Below are 17,200 nucleotides of genomic sequence, written 5' to 3'. Positions count from 1 at the left end.
TGCCCCCGGCGGCCACGCTTTGCTCTGCTTTTGCGTGACCACAATGATGAATCCCGTCGCGCTTTGCCTTTGCCGTGCTCCCGTCTCCAACTCTCTACTTTCATTTCCTCAAATCAAGCTCGTCTTCCTTTATTTTCTTAATCATTTGACTGATCTGCTCGTCCCGCTTTGGATGGTGGTGGTTTTTACCATGCCCTGCTCTACCACCGTCTTTATCCTTCGTATATTCTCTTTGCCGGACGGTGTTTGACTTTACTCCATCCATTCCAAAATAGATGACCCAACTTTATACTCCCTCCGTTCACTTTTGTAAGTCGTTTCGGACAATTCAAAATAGGTTGTTTTGCATATTGTCTGAAAGGTCTTATAGAAATGAACAAAAGGAATACTAAAGTTAGTATAAAGTTGAGTCATCTATTTTGAAACGGAGGAAGTATATTTTAAACAAACGGAAAGAAGCCATTCCAGAGGGAGGCTTTGCGGTGAGTGATTAACAATGTGGTATGCTCAAGTCAAGTCCATTCTTTTACAAAAAGAAAGAAAAAGATCTCATGCAAAGAGCTTGACATGGAGGCAGCTCGAATTAAGGGGCGGGCCCATGCCTTGCAGACAAAAGGAAAGGCAGTTGCTTTCAGCTTTTCGGGGCTGTAGGTATGCGGCCGTAAACACGCACAGCCTGCTTGGCTACCAGGAGCACAAGGACAAGGGGCCACCAGCCGGCTCTCTTGTTCCTTGCTACGGCGACGGACGGACGATCCAAGGAAGCCTTCGCTATCGCTATCAGAGCATCCGAGAAGAAGAAAGATCAAAGACGAGATCCGGAGAAGAGAAATGGAAGGATTTTATTCATTCACTGACCCACTCACTCCTTATGTGATCGAGCATATAATTACACTGCATCGGAACTCGGGATACTGCTACTACGTGCTGGCTAGCGATCGAGCGTCTATCTAGCTAGCCATGCACGCACTGATTGAGCCGGGCTAATCTACACGGAGCACACCATCATCATACGTCGTCGTCCATGGGCGCGGCAGGCAGACATGGCGTGCTGCAATGATGGACGCATCAGCCTCGCGTCCTCATGATGGTGATGGTGCCGCGGCCGGGGGTGTGCAGCCGCGTGAACCCCGAGACGGCCCTGCCGGAGATGCCCGGCGCGTCGGCCGCCAGCACGCGCGGCGCGCACGCGTACTCGCCGACGGGGTGCCGCACGGGCCGCGCCGGCCGCATGAGGATGCGCGCGTTGATGTCCGCCAGCGTCGCGCCGCCGTCCAGCCCGTCGGGCTTCAGCACCGCGAACGGGCACAGCACGCTTCCCGACGCCGCCCTCCGCCGCTTGCCGCCGCTCTGGCTGCACTCCGCCTCCGCCGACGCCGACTCCGCCGCTGCTGCCAGACACCGACGCCAGTCAAAGTTAATTACGCCTTAGATTATGTGATTAGACGGTTCTTGGGAGTGGGTGGAGGCGACTGTGAGGCGTGTCGCGTCGAGGTCGGAAGAGCACCTTCCGGTGTCGCGCGTTTGAGCGACGAGGAGGAGCAGCGGGGGAGCGGCGGGGCCCGCGCGCCACTTGGCACGGCGGTGGCGGTGGCGTCCTGCGGCCGGGCCCCGCCGGCGCCGCTGGCGGGTGGGCCCGCGTGGCAGCTGGAGGAGGAGGAGGTGCTGAGGAGGGGCTCCGCCTCCGCCGGGGCGAGGAGGAGCACGGGCGGTTCTTCTGCCATGGTGGGCCTCTTGGAGAAAATGGAGCCCAAAAGATCGTCCTCATCATCTGCGGCGGCGATCATCAACCGGTTAATAATCATCCAATTCACACACCCAATGCGCCTTGAAAATAATGAAGTGATCACGTAAAAGGTGCGACTTTGGCAGGAGCAGTCCCGCACAAGATTAGAATCTTTGCTACCGTCTAAGCATGTAACACCCACATCTGTCTTTACTTGAAAAGAAGCGCCTGTCTCTACGTGCTCACACTAACAAGTCCACACTATTATATTATAACATGCACATTGCAACACTATTATGGTGCAATCCTACCAGGATAGTACTATAATATACTTCTATATATTACCATGCGCAAATCATAGGGTCATCAAGGTCATGACAATTAGGCGCTGCTAATCTCGGCCGGGCCCCACCCCACCCACCCGGGCCCACATGGCGTTTTTTGAACGCATGGCATTGACAAGCTCCATTGTTAAATGCGAGCTCTACGACTTTGTGTTTTGTCCTTGCCTCCTTGGTGATGTGCCAAGGACCGGGGCAGAGGCCTATAGTAGAGAAAGCGCACAGGCCTAGCGAGAGCTCAAGTCGATCAATGGAGTCTGAGGGAGGGATGGAGGGAGGGAGGGGCTTTGCTTACAGAGGAAAGAGTTCGTGGCGGTGGCAGCGCTGCTCTGGCTGCTCTTCTCGTGCTGCTGCGGTGCCACGCAGCCTGAATTGATTGCGACCGGCCGCTCGCTGGCATCACCGGCGTCCCAGAAATTCTGCCGAGAGCAAACAATGAGAGAAAGCGACGGTTTTCACACGGCCGAGGAAATCTCGCAAGAAACTGCCGCCGTAGTTAATTCGGACGCGAGAGATAAGGATGGGCATTGTGTATGTACCAGCAGGAGGTCGCCGAGCTCCCCGTTGGGCATTGCCGCCGGCGCCGGGCCCTGCTGCTCCGACGGGAGGCCCGCCGCCGTGGACGTCGCGGCCGGCGACAGCGGGAGCGGCTCCATCATGCCTGCAGTCGAAGAAACGGCGAGTTCAATTCTCCGCCGGAGCTGCGGGAGAGGGAAACAGAGCGCGGGCATGATGCCGGGCAGGCGCGCGCACGACGTACAGAGCGGGAAGAGGTCGTGGAGCTGCGCGTCGGCGAGGCCGAAGCAGCCGCCGAACGGCGGCTCCCAGCCGAGCAGGAAGGAGTCGCTGCTCATGCTGCTGCTGCCGCTGCCGCCGCTGCCGGCGTCGAAGCTGGGCGGCATGGCGTGGAAAGGCCACCCCTGCAGCTGCAGCGGCAGCCGCTGCAGCAGCTCTCTTTCCTGCGCTGTCTCCATGGTGCAACGGCCTCCCTCGGTATGATGAGCCGCGTCACTCGCCCGCCTGTGTGGCAAGACAAGAGCGAGAGGAGCGAGAGTGTGTGTGTGTGTGAGCGGGCCGTCAGAGTGCGGCGGCCGGGCGTGCTTAAATAGGACGGCTTTTCTTTTTCCCCCAACGCCAGAGCCCAGAGCGTGCAGCCGCGACATGCATGCCGAGTCCACCGCCGCCCCGTAACGCACCACCTGTGTACACACACCAGTTGGCCGCTGCGTCACTTGGTTATTTTCTTTCCGCTGGGTCAGTCAGTCCAGTGACAGTCGCGGCCAAAGTCAGTTAGCAGAGAGTGCGTACCTACGTAGTACTACCAAAGTCCAAGCGAAGCAACGAAAGCAAAAGATAGGGGTGGTTGGCTGCTGCCCTCGCTCCACCTCCATCTCCCGGCGTGCTTTCCTCGTGATTCGCTAGCCGCTGGCCTTCCTCTACGTGCCGCCGCTTTGGCCTTTGGCTGGCCGATGTACGTACGCTACGCCTCCCTTCCTCCTCGATCCGCTTTCTTTACTGCTCCCGTTGTAATCTTCTCTTTCGCTTTTCTTTCGATCCTCACCTGCTTTTGTTTTGCCTGCCGATACGATCGGTTTGTTCCCGGGAATCGCCTCCGCAGGCTGCGGCAATTCGAAATGCTGTATGTCGGCGAGGGCTCTGAATTAGTACTACGACGGACGGCTTTGTGCTTTGTTTGGCCGTCGGCTTTAAGTCTCTGACGCCTTCCCTCATCACGTGTCGCCGCTATTTTACTTGTGTATTTTTTGTTGTTGTTGCCTCAAAGTGTGCAATGTGTTTGAGTTTGTTATTGTGATGAGTAGTAAGCAGACTGCAGGTCTGCGCGCGTCTGTTACAGCGAGGTCAAAGCCGCGCGGGTGGCTGCTGGTTCGGTGATCTCACTGGTCAGAGGGTGACGGCAATTGGGTTGTAGGCTTGTAGCACCTGTCCTGGTCTCTCCTTGGAGATGCACAAAGGCACCAGCCAGATTACTTGCATCCAAAGATGGGCTAAATTTCGTGTTTTGACCCTTTTCTAAAACATATTCAAGATTTGATCCTAGCTTGATTTTTTTTTTGAGATTTGACCCTTTTACTATCGTCAGGGACCTTGGCGGTAGGGTATAACAACCTACCGTCAAGGTCCCTGGCGGTAGGGTTGCATGCCCTACCGCCAAAAATCTCCTAAATATTGACCATAGTGCATGCTCGTGCCTACCGCCAAGCATCTTGGCGGTATGATTGTGCAGGCTACCGCCAGCCCGGTTGGCGATAGCGATGTTTCCTACCGTCAAAGTCCCTGGCGGTAGGCTGTTAGACCCTACCGCCATGGACTCTGGCGGTAGCAAAAGGGTCAGATCTTGATTTTTTTTCAAACCAGGGTCAAATCTCGAATAGGTTTCAGAAAAGGGTCAAAACACGAATTTTTGCCCCAAAAATGAGTGCGACATTTTGGCTGCTGGAGCCCGGCATTTTCCTGAAACCCATAAAAAAAGGCCAGTTAAAAGCTTTAAAAAATATGTCCCTCTATCATAACATAAGACGTTTTTTTAATTTGCCTTATATTATTATGACTATTTCCAAAACCGTCTTATATTACGATACAGAGGGAGTATTTCTTTCACGGATACATATATTGCTAGGAAAATAGGCAGTTTTTCTTTAAGTTCGATTCAAATTAGCATCAATCACAACATTACTGATATGGCAAATCGCAACGGGCTAGAAACATCGCACATGCGCATATGGATCGATGACACATGTTGAAAGAAAGAGGGTCGGGACATACAAGGGTGCTGACATCTTCAGCCATGGCGGTGAAAACAGGGTGGCCGTCCGCCGTAGAGGAAGTAGTTGAAGCAGGTGGACGTATGTCGAGGACGTAGTCGAACCTGAGCGAGCAATCGTACCAAAACACTCTCAGAATACCTTATCGCTCCTCACCTGATGCAAGTTCACAACAGGTTGTGTTTCATTGTATTTTACTAAAATATGATTTATTACTGTTCGAGCGCCTTCGCATGGTTTCAAGTAAACAATTCACCAACATAAACATTATATCTCTCATGAAGGTGAATAGAACATGTTTTCTACTTCGAGTGTCAGAAAGATGACGGAGATCTGAATTCCAATACCAACTACATAACCTGTATTAACATCTCAGGGTTTTACGTCTTGGTTATTGCTATTGAAAAGAGGTCGACGTGGGTACACACTTGGGTGAAAATATGGAGACTACATCTGCATTTCAGATTATTGAGAACCATGTTCCATCTCGTCATGCAAGAATCTATATTTTTGTATTTTACGCAACACCAAGTTAAGGTACTTTGTGTAGTACATTCAAAACATATTTTATCTAGACAACTCTAAGATTTTTCCGGATGGAACATTCTACATTATTACATTGTTCATGTCAAATTTAAGGATATTTTAAATCACCTGCTACTCATTTAGGCATTAAATGAATTTCTCTCTAGTCATTGGATATAATTCAAATTGGAACTACATGTATCTCAAATAAAACCTCCCAGTTCAAACAAAATCCACAAAATATATTTTGAAAATGCTTGCTCATAGAAACTCAAATCTTTGCATGCATCTTTATTTTAATAAATCTAAATGTCGTCTAAATTTACGAAAATTGGCAAGGCCCCATATTATGATTTGCATGGGTCATGTAAAAAAATCATACAATTTCACAAAATTAGATTATACATTTCTCTGTAAAATCATGCATTTGAGGGGTAGAATCCTAGCATTCAAAGGAAAATATGAAGTTTGAACTTCATGAAACATTTTTATCACAATTTGCACTTGAGATTTAGATCACAACTTGGCTTTACATTATTATGCTCTAAGGGTATCTCCAACGTGATCCCCTAAAACAGACACACTATTTATCCGCGCATGCCATCCAACCATGTCTTTATAAATCAACCTTCTATAACACGTATGCACAAAATAGCTTCAAGTTTTGAATTGTTATGCAATAATTTGTATTTTCTACATTTTAAATACCAAATTAATGTAACTTGTAAAGTACCTCACAAATTATATTTTTATGAAATTATTTGTGTTTCAGGCATTAAATGCATTTCTAGCTATTTACTAGATTTCCTTTACAACTAGATGTTTACTAGATATAATTCAAATATGAACAACAAGTATCTAAAAAAGGACTTCGAATGGAAGCAAAATTCATATTGAAGTACTAATGTAATCTTTTAGCTGCTATCCAGAAAGTATACAAAAAATATATCAAACATCCACTTGGGAAAATACAAACCTTTACTTGCATTGTATTTCATTTTTTGTAAAATACCAAATTAAGCTACATTGTATGTTACCTTTCAAAAATGTCTATATAAAATGCTCCAAAAAGGTCTACATGGAAAATACTACAATACATTGTGCGGGTCAAAGTTTGGCATTTTTCGGAATTTATTTGCTATTGTTAGGTGTTAAATACATTTCTAGTTACTAGATATAATTTGAATTTGGAAAACAAGTATCAAAAGAAAAGGCATCTAAACAGAAAAATCATATTGAAGTACTTATATAAATAATTGATCCTATGCATAAGATATATAAAAAGATCCAATGGATGGCGACTTCCATTTGAAAGGATGGCAGTTGTTTTTGGAGAGCGGTGTTTCGGTGCCTGGGCTCGGCCCGTGCATGAATAGTAAAATCATGAAAAAATAGGAAAAATAAGTTTTTTTGGTGATGCAAGATGCTCAAATACGTGATGTTCAAGCAAAAATTCGTAAAGTTTGAACATTCGAGGATCACGTGGCAACAAAAAAATCGGGTCTGTGAGAAACATTTGAAAATAGCACTATTCATGCCTGATTTTGTCTTTTTTGCCGCGCGCTCCTCGCATTTACAAACTTCACCAAAATTTGCATGAACATCACCAAGGTTGGAAAAAGCGGTAGGCGTAAGCGAGGCGGTTGGCCTTCGCCTAGTGTCTAGGCGGTTCTTAAGCGCCCTAGGCGTGGCCTAGGCAGTAATATAGTTCTACTATCAGGGTGTATTTCTGAGTATTATATGTGTGTCAATATTAATATAGGGCATATAAATAAGTTAACTAGCAGCTAGTGCCATTGGAATATGGCTCGTTTGGCATATCAGTGCAATATGGCATGATTCCTTGCTTGGATGGACAATTCATTGCTTGCTCTGCCTAGACTTCCATTTATGCCTTAGGCGAGGCGTTTGACCATCACGTAGCACCTAGGCCACTGACTTTTCCAACAGAGAACATCACACACATGCACATCTTGCTTGCCAAAAAAAAGAACTTCAGAGTTTTTGGATTTTCTCTCTCTATTTTTAGTGATTTTACTATTTGCCAGGTTCATCTAAGCCCGGGCACCCAAGTGAATATCCGGGTTTTTTGGTGATAGCTTACGCCTGGAATTCAGGATGTTAATGAAAACCTCTAAAGTTGTTTCATTACAACAGCCGTGAAGCGCATGTCTTATTGCAATTTTGCTCTAACGAAATTGGAGATCAAGGCAAGCCAGTTTTGGAATCTAGTAAGTTGGTAGGGATGTATTTATTTATACCACATTCCAAACTGAACGAAATAACTTCTCTTATAACAACTTTCTGAGAAGGCATGTGAGTTATGTCATGTGTCTTCTTATTAGGTGGAAACAACAAAATTTCCAGAGTCATGTACAAAGTGAGTAGTTTCCTCTTTATTAATGAGAAACAACAATGTTTACTCCACTTATGTACATGACACACGACATAACTTCTCTTACAACAACTCTTTGAGAACGCTTGTAATTTAAACATGTCTTCTTATTAAAGGGAAACAACAAAATTTACAATAGTCATGTACAAAGTGAGCATTTCCTTCTTTACTAATGAGAAACACACCAATGCTAACAACACTTATTTATAAGACACTCGACATAACTTCTCTTACAACAACTCTATGAGAACACGTGTAAGTGAAGCGTGTCTTCTTATTACGAGGAAATAACAAAATGTGCAAAGTGAGCAGTTTCCTCTTTACTAATAAGAAACAACAAAACGTACAACACTTATGTAGAAGACACACAACTTTTTCCTGAAAGCACGCATAAGTTGAGTGTGCTCCTTCATTAAGAAGAAACAACATATCTGACAACAGTTATGCACAAGCTAGCTAGACAAGCAACTTTTTTTTTCAAAACACACATAAGTTCAGCTTGACTCTTTGCTAAGAAGAAACAACAAACTTTATAACACTTGCATACGACGCAAGTTCCAACCGCAACCTTGCTGAGTTGACCATTGTCTTCTGTTAAACTGTGGCAAAGACAAAAAGCCCAAAAAAATATCTAAGTTGGCGAAATTGATCCTAAAATTGTAAGGTGTGACAAACGCAGCGGTCATATGACATGTGAAGTAGGCTGCTAGAAAAATATGGCATGCCGGTCACAGAGACGACACTGAAACAAACAACTACCTATAAATGATTTCTACACTTGTTGCGAAGTTCGACAAACAAAAAATGAGCACGCTCTAAGTTTTTTCGTAACAAATTTTGCTGATAAAATGCATATCTTTTATTATGTAATAATGTGAGCAGCTTAAAATTTACGAGTTCGTCCTTGAAAATCCATGCTACTCCTTTTTACTTCCAGTCCCACCTTGCTGTGCAAAAAGCATGCCAACATTGAAGTGACATAACTCCAAAAATCCCTGGTCATGCACCACACTCAAACAGGAAGGCAAATTTGAACCCAGCAATTTTCTATTCCTCTTCTTAACCCCACAGAAGCTCCTCTTTTTCCCAAAGTGCCCAAAGTTACCCTCAGTATGAAATGCCGAAGGGCTTGGCGACCTGGTGTGCGATGGAAACAGATTAATTGGCCAGTTGCACACTGTTGCTTTTTTAGGGGGGGTGGGCTGAATTATTGCAGCTCGTCATGTGAAGAGGTGAGACAAATCCAAGGAAAAAGGGCTCCACGTAATAAAATCAAGGGCTGGTGCTGGTGGTGGTCACTCCAATCTTTGGGCGCCCAGGATCCATCAAAGTATATCAATCCAGCCAAAAGCAAGTTACCTACCGGCCCCAAAGCCATCGGGTCAACGGAGAAACAAAGGTTCTCTATCATAATTCGTGTAGGTGGATTGTTAACCATGCGCACATGCTCATGTACTCCCTCCGTTCCGATTTACTTGTTGTGGTTCTAGTTCAAATTTGAACTAAAACCACGATGAGTAAATCGGAACGGAGGGAGTAGTATGTGTTTGTGTGTTTTTTCTTTGAACTGATATATGCTACGTCTTTTTTGAAAAGGAAGTTAAACCCCTGAGCCTATGCATCTTACTGATGCTCACAATCATTGTTACTCCCTCCGTAAAGAAATATAAAAGTGCTTAGATCACTAAGGAAGTACTAATTATCAATTAGAGTATTGTATAAAATAAAACATGATACGATATGAAACAAACACTTATGACTAAGTCGACTTCTTTCATGACAATGTCTTCAAGAAGAGATAAACGTCCTCGTGCCATCATTGGCACGTCCAATCGGAGACAACATGGGCTAGGATTTTCATCCTGTTTTGCCAAGACTATCAATTATGTTGCTTTGTTGAAAATTGTGTTTCTATGTTAAATAAACATTTTCTTTGCTGGAGGTTGTGAACTGTGATTTCGATTGTTACATGAGCTATCAGTCCTTTTGATTAAAAAAAAGAGCTACTAGTCCTTTAAGAAAAGAAGGAGATCGATTATTTGAAATAGTGTAAAAAACGCTCTTATATTATGAAATGAGAGGAGTATTTAAAAGACAGAAACTAGCTGCTACTAGTCCTGCTCCGTGGGCCTGTTTCTAGGGTGCAGTTGTCTCGACCTGAAACGTTCTGGAACTAGGTACTACGCTAACGTCTGGTTAGGAAGAATGGACCACCTGCATCAGTCTGCTAACACCTGCATCGACCATCTACCAGCAGCTAATCAGTGAACTACTACAGTAGTAGCAGTACTTATCAGTATTATTTTAGTAGCATGTTTATTTTTGAGAAAAAGGAGCTACAGCGAGTTCAGTGTTGCGACAAGGAAAAAGATGCGTGAATTGCAGACCGTATCTCCTACTTTTCCCGCTTTTACCGCCACTTTTGGAGCCTTGTTTTCCACCAATCACGCCATCTAACCTTTAGTGTCGACACAGTAACTATCCGTCTTTTCCATCAATCGACCAGGGCGCTTATTTTCTTCACCATCTGTCACCTTCCCAGCAGAAAAGATAGAAAGAGCAGATGTTCATTTCAATAACCCTAGTGCATTATGCAAGTTCTTCAGAGAGACATTTTTTTTTCTGAGCTTGCGAGTTCTTCGTAGGTACACTATGCTAGTGCCATTCTGGCCTAGCTTGGACTATTGGTTCGCGCGACTTTTGAAAGAGCCGACATCAAGACGTTGATTCGAACACCACTATATATGTTCGGGGTGAAAAATCATTATTCTGACCTTTATTTGTCGAGCTCGCAAACGACGGACTCACGTCGTAACCTTGTTGAAGGCATCGTCTCCTTGCTGACGTGCTGACCTTTAGTGGTTTGGTCTCGGTAATTAGGACGAAAATCCTTGTTTTGATCGTCTTCGGCCTGACGTGACGATAGAGGCGCGAGGAAGTTTATCCTTACTTGAAGGCGTTGGTGTGAAGAAAATCAGCTTGATCGTAGGTGTTAAAATTCATATCTTGTATTGGCTCTACCGTTGTTGCACGTACTTTGCACTCCGCTTGTCTTACATCAACTTTAATAAAAATGCTTGTGTGTATTGCAATGATGCAGATGTCGGGAATTATGCGTAGAAAGAAGGACGACGCATTATGCAAGTTCTTCATAGAGGCTTGATCAAAAAAGGACGACACATCTTGCATTTGCTTGCCTATTTGTCTATCCTACCCTCTGTTCCGAAGTGTAAATGTAAGACGTTTTGGCAGTTCAGTTTAAACTGCCAAGACATTTTATATATTTCAAAAGGGAGGTAGCAGTTGTACTATAAGCTCCATTATCCGGATGTGCTATCCATCTCACGCACTTCCATGTCCACAGAAGAAGCCTAGAGCGGCAGAGCTACTCGCCGTCGTACTCCAACATGTTCATATTAATATTGTTTTGAAATTCTGTTACTACGACTAGACGTGGAAGGGGCAGCCTAGGGCTCTACGGCTAGCTTGCAACGACCCCCAGGAGAGCCGAATAGTTGATGGGATGCAAAATTGTCCTCATGACACCAAACAGGTGAGTAACTTTTGCACTCGACTGTCTCAGTTTGAATCCAGAAATAATTGCAACGAAATAGGGAAAGAGACAATGATTCGTACCAGTAAAAGAAACGGTCTTCCATACCACGAAACGAACGAACATGCAGATTTATTACCAGAACACAGGATAAAGTCCCAGCGGAGACGACGACTATAAGCTAAGAATGACTACCACAGTCACGTAATACGCAGCATGCATGTGCCCTCCCATGCGTTTCACGCCTTGGAGGCCTCTACTTCCACGAGCAGAAAGCAATCAGACCTTGTAGAGCATGCCTATCTCGACGCGCTGCTGCAGGGGCACCCCGAGGGCCGGCAGCGCCGACCGGCAGATGCTGTGCAGGAACTCGTAGAACCGGAGCATCACCTTGTCGAACCAGCCGGCGTCGTCGCCCACGTAGAGCCTCATCTTGCCCCGGACGTGCACCACCCCGGCCGCCCGCGCCGCCTCCAGGTCCGCCGCCTCCTCCGCGGCGGAGACGGGCGACGGCTGCCCGTCGGCGCCCGCCTCGACGTGCTGCTTCAGGCAGCTCACGACGCGCGCGGCGAGGTCGTCGCCGCCCTTGAGGCTCAGGTTGTCGGCGTAGCCGTACTGGACGGTGCACTGGTACACCCCTCTCGGCCCGAGCCTCCTGACCGCGATCCTCTGCCGCGGGTCGACCTTGGGAACCAGCAGGTACCTCAGGGTCACGAAGACCGTCACCGAGTGCAGCGAGCTCATGTTGCGGATGTAGTGGCCGAGTATGGGGGTCAGCCCGTCCTGTATGTTGCTGTAGAAGAAGCACAGGCCCTGCACCCTCTGGACCTCCGGCTTCGCCAAGAGCTCGCCGAGGCGCTCCGCGGTTATCTTGTTCGCCCTCTCGTACTCTGTTTTCTTTTGCCTGCCGTAGTACCAGACGAACATGATCAAGGCGAGGATCATGGAGATGGCGAAGGGAAGCCAGCCACCTTCCGTGAACTTGGTGAAGACGGCACTGACATAGGACCCTTCCATGATGACGAACGGGACGAAGTACGCCGCGATGAGAACGGGCGGCGTTCTCCATATGATGATCATCACAAGAGTCAGCATGATTGAGGTTATGAGCATGACCATGATCACCACAAGGCCTGCATGTAAAATCATGAATTATCAGTTACCAGTTAGCTCTATAGTACTCCCTCTGTCTCAAAATAAGTGTCTCAACTTTGTACTAACTCTAGTAGGAGTATAAAGTTGTACTCCTTCCGTCCGAAAAAGCTTGTCCCTCAAATAGATGTATTTAGCATCAAATTAGTGATAGATACATCCATTTGAGAAACAAGCTTGAGACAAGCTTTTCCGGATGGTGGGAGTACTAAGTTTGAGACACTTATTTTGGGACAGAGTGATATTAACAACTGACCCCGCAAAAAAAAGTTTCATACAGTAGAATTTACTTACCAAAAGCATTCCCTATCGCTTGTCCACCTCCAAAGCCTAGTATAACACCAACGCACAGCACCATCAGAATGTAATTAGTTTCTGGCGAGTAAACCTCCCCTTCATTTTCATCCGATGTGTGCACCACTTTGACACGTGGGAAGTAGTCCAGGACAACTGATTGCTTGATGACAGAAAATGTTGCCGAGATTAAGGATTGGCTTGCAACAATGGCTGCGAGCGTCGCGATGACGAACATCGGCCAGTAAACAGGGCGAGGGATAAATTTGTAGAACGCATCATCGAAGACTTTGCCAATGTTCTCTTGATCGGTGTCTTTGAGATGATTAATAAGGCATGCTGTTTGCCCGGCATAAGTGAGGATCAGAGAAGGATATACGCTGGATAGAAACGCTATCTGAAACAAATAAAGTGTAAAACAACTATACATGGAAGGGGAAAATGATTTACAAGAATAATTTTCTTGATGACAATAACCTGAATAGCCTTTTTGCTGAAGTGGCCAAGATCGGCGAACATAGCTTCCGCACCTGTCAGCAGGAGATCGAACATCAGGCTGCATGGTGGTCATTGTCAGAAAAAATTTATAATTGCATGGTGGTCCATGTTGGTTTTTTTTACATCAACCTTGGGCCATTTTAATGTGATGTACAGTTATGATTGAAGATGAATAGATCGAAAGTTTTCTCGCGAAAAAAAGTGATGTACCTGTGATGGCTAGAACAGTGGCACCAAGCATCTGCCACCCTTCCTTTTTATTCTTTAGGAAGAAATGAACAATATAATGTGGCGAAATGGCTTTGAATATGCCGGGGTAGTAACGAAAAATGCTGTATATTCCAACCATCGGAGTGGTGAAAGTCCATGCTGCCATGATTGGAGAAAACAGAAAGCTCACTTTTGAAGTCCCATATTTTTGCACTAAGAATAAGCCAATAAGAATTGCCGCAGATAGAAATGCCACGACAGCTGCAAGATTCAAAGAAAGATCAATGTAATAGAAAAAGGGTTATCAGAGAGATTCTTTTCATTACTGATCAACATCTGTTGAGCTACGTACGTTGAGTCACAGCAGGAAATGGCGCGCGCAGTCCCTGGATTGCTGATAACACTGAAAAGAAATAAACAACATGTTACTACTTATCTTTATTTATGATCACAAAAATGATTTAAGTTAGATATGCCATCTACACACAACAAACCTGAAATAGCAGGAGTTAGGACACCATCTCCAATGAGCATGCACATCCCAAGAATTGACATGAATAACAATACCCTTCTTGCAGTTAAGCTTCGCTCAAAGAACTTGCCCAGATTACTAGGGGTTTTAGTTGTTTTTGACTGATTGTGAAGCAGCTGTTCTTCTGCTGAATACACTCTCTTGGAAGGAAGGATGCCCATATTGGCATGCCTACACAACAGAGAATACATGGCAAATGTACCACCTGCAGAAAATAGAGTAAGCAACACTCCAAGCCAATAACAGCATAAAGTAAAATATTATCTACCCAGAACAAGAAACGTGTATTTTAAGACATTAATTAATTACAAAGTTGCACCTCCATCAGGCTTACGATTCATTGACATTTTTCCAGGCCAAACACATGCTGATATATCATACTCCCTCCATCCCAAAATAAGTGTCTTGACTTTAATACAACTTTGTACTAAAGTTAGTACAAAGTTGAGACACTTATTTTGGGACAGATGGAGTAATATCTAATCTGCATGCTTCATACATTTAATTGAAGAAAACACTAGAGAGACTAGAAAATAAATTGATCTATAAAAATATGCAATGCCACAAGCAACCAAATATTTGATCAACAAACTTTTTTGTACTGATGATTTGTCTGTTTTCAAATCAAATCATCAACTGCCGTTCTACAAGCTATTACCAATTCGAACAATCATCTAGAAAGGCAGCAATAACCGCTGAGCGGAAAGGGAAGGTAGAAGTTGCAAGGGGCTAGTTACCTTCACCGTGATCATCAGCGTTGAGAGCTATGCCTACATACTTGACGACACCAATTAAAGTAAGAGTCCAAAACATTATGCTGTATATTCCCAGAAAGTCAGCTTCTGTGGGGGATGACATGTGCATCGTGGAAAAAACATAGAGCGGAGAGGTAACGAGGCCACCGAAGACCACGCCGAGAGTCTTGTACGCGAGGAATAGATCTTTGCGAACATTGCCAACCTGTTCACAGTTGAGGGAAGGCATCTGTATGAGAGCTATATATACAGAAGATATTCAGTGTTGTAAAAAATAGGCATGCACCAAGCTGATCATACAAAGCATTTGGTCACTTGTATTCATAGCCCAAAGCCCCAAAGTAGTACCATTATTAATGCTTGAAATCAGTTACTATGCTGGGGATGTCACACAGGTCCCTTTCCCAACAAGTATTCAAGTGGAATTTTGTGGGGCTTACGACACACGTTAACACCGAGGACTTGTTTCTTTCTCTTGGTCCACTTTCGTGTGGCACTTTCAGAGGCTTCAAGATACTAGAAACTGAAGCCCTGTGATGTAATCAGTTGTGACATCATCAACAAAACCATCCCCAGTCTACGCACCAACTTCTCGCTTGTTTATTTCTTCACAAAAATAAATAGAAAGGTCAAACAATCGCTCCCTTCTAAGGTTGATGCATGAAAAATGACTAGGATACGTTTCCGAATGAAATAAAGAGGGAAGCTGATCGTCATTGCGTCTAGTAGTTCAATGCATACTACTTCCTCCGTTCCTAAATGTAAGTCTTGGTAGAGATTTCACTATAAATCATATACGGATGTATATAGATGCATTTTAAGTTTGGATTCATTCATTTTGCTCCGTATGTAGTCCATCTGATGGGATCTCTACAAAGACTTATATTTAGGAACGGAGGGAGTAAATACGAGCACACAGACATGCATCTAGGCTGAAGAATTAGCAAGCAATTCAGAGGCGGAGCTATGCATACTTCAAGGGGGCAAGCCTGGGATCAAGTTGTCAAAGGGAAAAAAAAATAGGAGGGCTTAGATTAGATTTTTTTTTAGCGTTTGGCGTCTCTCACCCCCAACGAGTTTCGTCTAGCTCCGCCTGAGTGTGGCACTTTCGTCACCGATATGCTTACATTAGTTTTGCTGTCGCAAGCATCGCTTTTGAGTCAGCGATGATCAAGCCTTCCGAGTACAAACACCCCTACCTAAGAGATAGCATGCACATTAATGGAAAAAAAAGATACAAGCTCCTACCCAAGAGATAGGATGCACATTACAATGGAAAAAAAGCCGAGTAAAAGCGCTCTCTAAATACGCTCTACTCTGCTAGTACATGTCTTCGAGGCTAAGCAAAAGCAAGCATTCACAAATCCCATGCTGGCCCGGGCCAAGACAAACAGCTCACTGTTGACAAAAGAAACTCCCCGCTGGCTTTGACAATTTAAGAAGACCATTGCGTGACTACAAACGAAATTGACCCATGGCACCGAAAAATAGGTTAAACAAAAAAAAAATTAACGCCGCTCATCGCAACAAGACAAGATGGTTTGACGCCAGGTGTCACCGGCGCGGGACAGTTGGAAGGCGGGGCTATCGGCCGCGTGCGGGCTATCTATCACCAGTCATCACCAGTTCCAGCCTCCCCCTCCTGGCTCACGCTCACGTTGGCCATCTGGCATGGCATGCAGCGCCGCCGTCCTCGTCGCGAAAATATCTATCTCTACGACTATGACCGCATGAACCCGTGGTCTTTTTTTTACTTCTCTTTCCTCTTTGGCGCCACTGTAACTGAGACAAGCCCCCGATTATCACTGGGAAAACCTCGGTGAAACAAAGCCCCCGATTTACTCTGCGGGTGCAGATGCATGCTTCTCCCTCGCTCAGTCGCATGCAATCAGAAGGAACATGAAAAGATGCAACCAAATATTTAAAGAATTAAACCTACGAGTACTAAAATAAACAACTCCGGCGAGTATCGCACACGAAACTCGCGAGGCGAGAGGTGGCGCAAGCCATCAAACAAAAAACGGAACAGAAGAGTGAAATGGAGAGGGTGGGGGTTTCTCCGGCGCACTCACGTCGGCCGGCGGTGGTGGGGCGGCCGCCGGGACGCCGCCCGGCTCCGCCTCTAGATCCATGTGGGCCCCGGTTGACATGCGCGGAGGGAGGGAGACGTCAGAGCGGTGGTGACCGAAGCTGGCTGTTTCGAGGCGGGCGAGGGGGAGCGGGAGCGGGGAGGAGGGGAGGGAGTTTATAATCGCGAGGCGAACCCTGGTCAGCCGCGCGAGAGCCGCGACCGGGACCGTTTTCCTTTTTCCGAGGCAAGGGAGTCGGGCTCGCAAGTCAACACGCACGTGCGAGCTTCCGCCACCGACCACATTCACCGTGGGCAGCTGGGCCTTTGCCTACGTTTTTTTTTTGAGTAACGGACCTTTGCCTACG

The 17,200-nt window shown here is 45.8% G+C and overlaps 2 protein-coding genes across 3 annotated transcripts; both read right to left on the bottom strand.

The window, feature by feature from the left end:
• Window positions 1–825: 825 nt before the first annotated feature.
• LOC125509511 lies at window positions 826–3,156 on the bottom strand. 2 transcript variants are annotated; one of them, XM_048674491.1, is made up of 5 exons: window positions 2,828–3,156; window positions 2,607–2,728; window positions 2,363–2,486; window positions 1,508–1,771; window positions 826–1,391 (listed from the first exon to the last, which is right to left on the bottom strand). In XM_048674491.1, the coding sequence occupies exons 1-5, from the start codon at window positions 3,039–3,041 to the stop codon at window positions 1,069–1,071; spliced, it is 1,047 nt and encodes a 348-aa protein (XP_048530448.1). In that variant the 5' UTR covers window positions 3,042–3,156; the 3' UTR covers window positions 826–1,068. The 2 variants fall into 2 exon arrangements, with proteins under 2 accessions (XP_048530448.1, XP_048530449.1); XM_048674492.1 differs by having other exon boundaries at window positions 826–1,388.
• Window positions 3,157–11,353: 8,197 nt separating this feature from the next.
• On the bottom strand, window positions 11,354–16,991 carry LOC125556140 (probable potassium transporter 17). Its single transcript, XM_048718927.1, has 8 exons — window positions 16,837–16,991; window positions 14,747–14,969; window positions 13,972–14,214; window positions 13,830–13,880; window positions 13,478–13,738; window positions 13,247–13,299; window positions 12,770–13,166; window positions 11,354–12,456 (listed from the first exon to the last, which is right to left on the bottom strand). The coding sequence occupies exons 1-8, from the start codon at window positions 16,912–16,914 to the stop codon at window positions 11,603–11,605; spliced, it is 2,160 nt and encodes a 719-aa protein (XP_048574884.1). The 5' UTR covers window positions 16,915–16,991; the 3' UTR covers window positions 11,354–11,602.
• Window positions 16,992–17,200: the final 209 nt, after the last annotated feature.

This window comes from Triticum urartu, chromosome 5, assembly GCF_003073215.2.
Source record: "Triticum urartu cultivar G1812 chromosome 5, Tu2.1, whole genome shotgun sequence".
Taxonomy (NCBI): domain Eukaryota; kingdom Viridiplantae; phylum Streptophyta; class Magnoliopsida; order Poales; family Poaceae; genus Triticum; species Triticum urartu.
This window is presented reverse-complemented; position numbering and strand designations above follow the sequence as displayed.

What these genes read in the sequence shown, in the direction of transcription:
- LOC125509511 (XM_048674491.1), bottom strand. Translation starts at nt 3,041, where the DNA reads ATGGAGACAGCGCAGGAAAGAGAGCTGCTGCAGCGGCTGCCGCTGCAG. An exon ending in CCACGACCTCTTCCCGCTCT is followed by an intron (nt 2,729 to 2,827) that starts GTACGTCGTGCG and finishes CTTCGACTGCAG; the next exon opens with GCATGATGGAGCCGCTCCCG. An exon ending in AGCTCGGCGACCTCCTGCTG is followed by an intron (nt 2,487 to 2,606) that starts GTACATACACAA and finishes TGCTCTCGGCAG; the next exon opens with AATTTCTGGGACGCCGGTGA.
- LOC125556140 (XM_048718927.1), bottom strand. Translation starts at nt 16,914, where the DNA reads ATGTCAACCGGGGCCCACATGGATCTAGAGGCGGAGCCGGGCGGCGTC. An exon ending in CCTAACTCCTGCTATTTCAG is followed by an intron (nt 13,881 to 13,971) that starts GTTTGTTGTGTG and finishes ATTTCTTTTCAG; the next exon opens with TGTTATCAGCAATCCAGGGA. An exon ending in CACTGTTCTAGCCATCACAG is followed by an intron (nt 13,300 to 13,477) that starts GTACATCACTTT and finishes TCCTGCTGACAG; the next exon opens with GTGCGGAAGCTATGTTCGCC.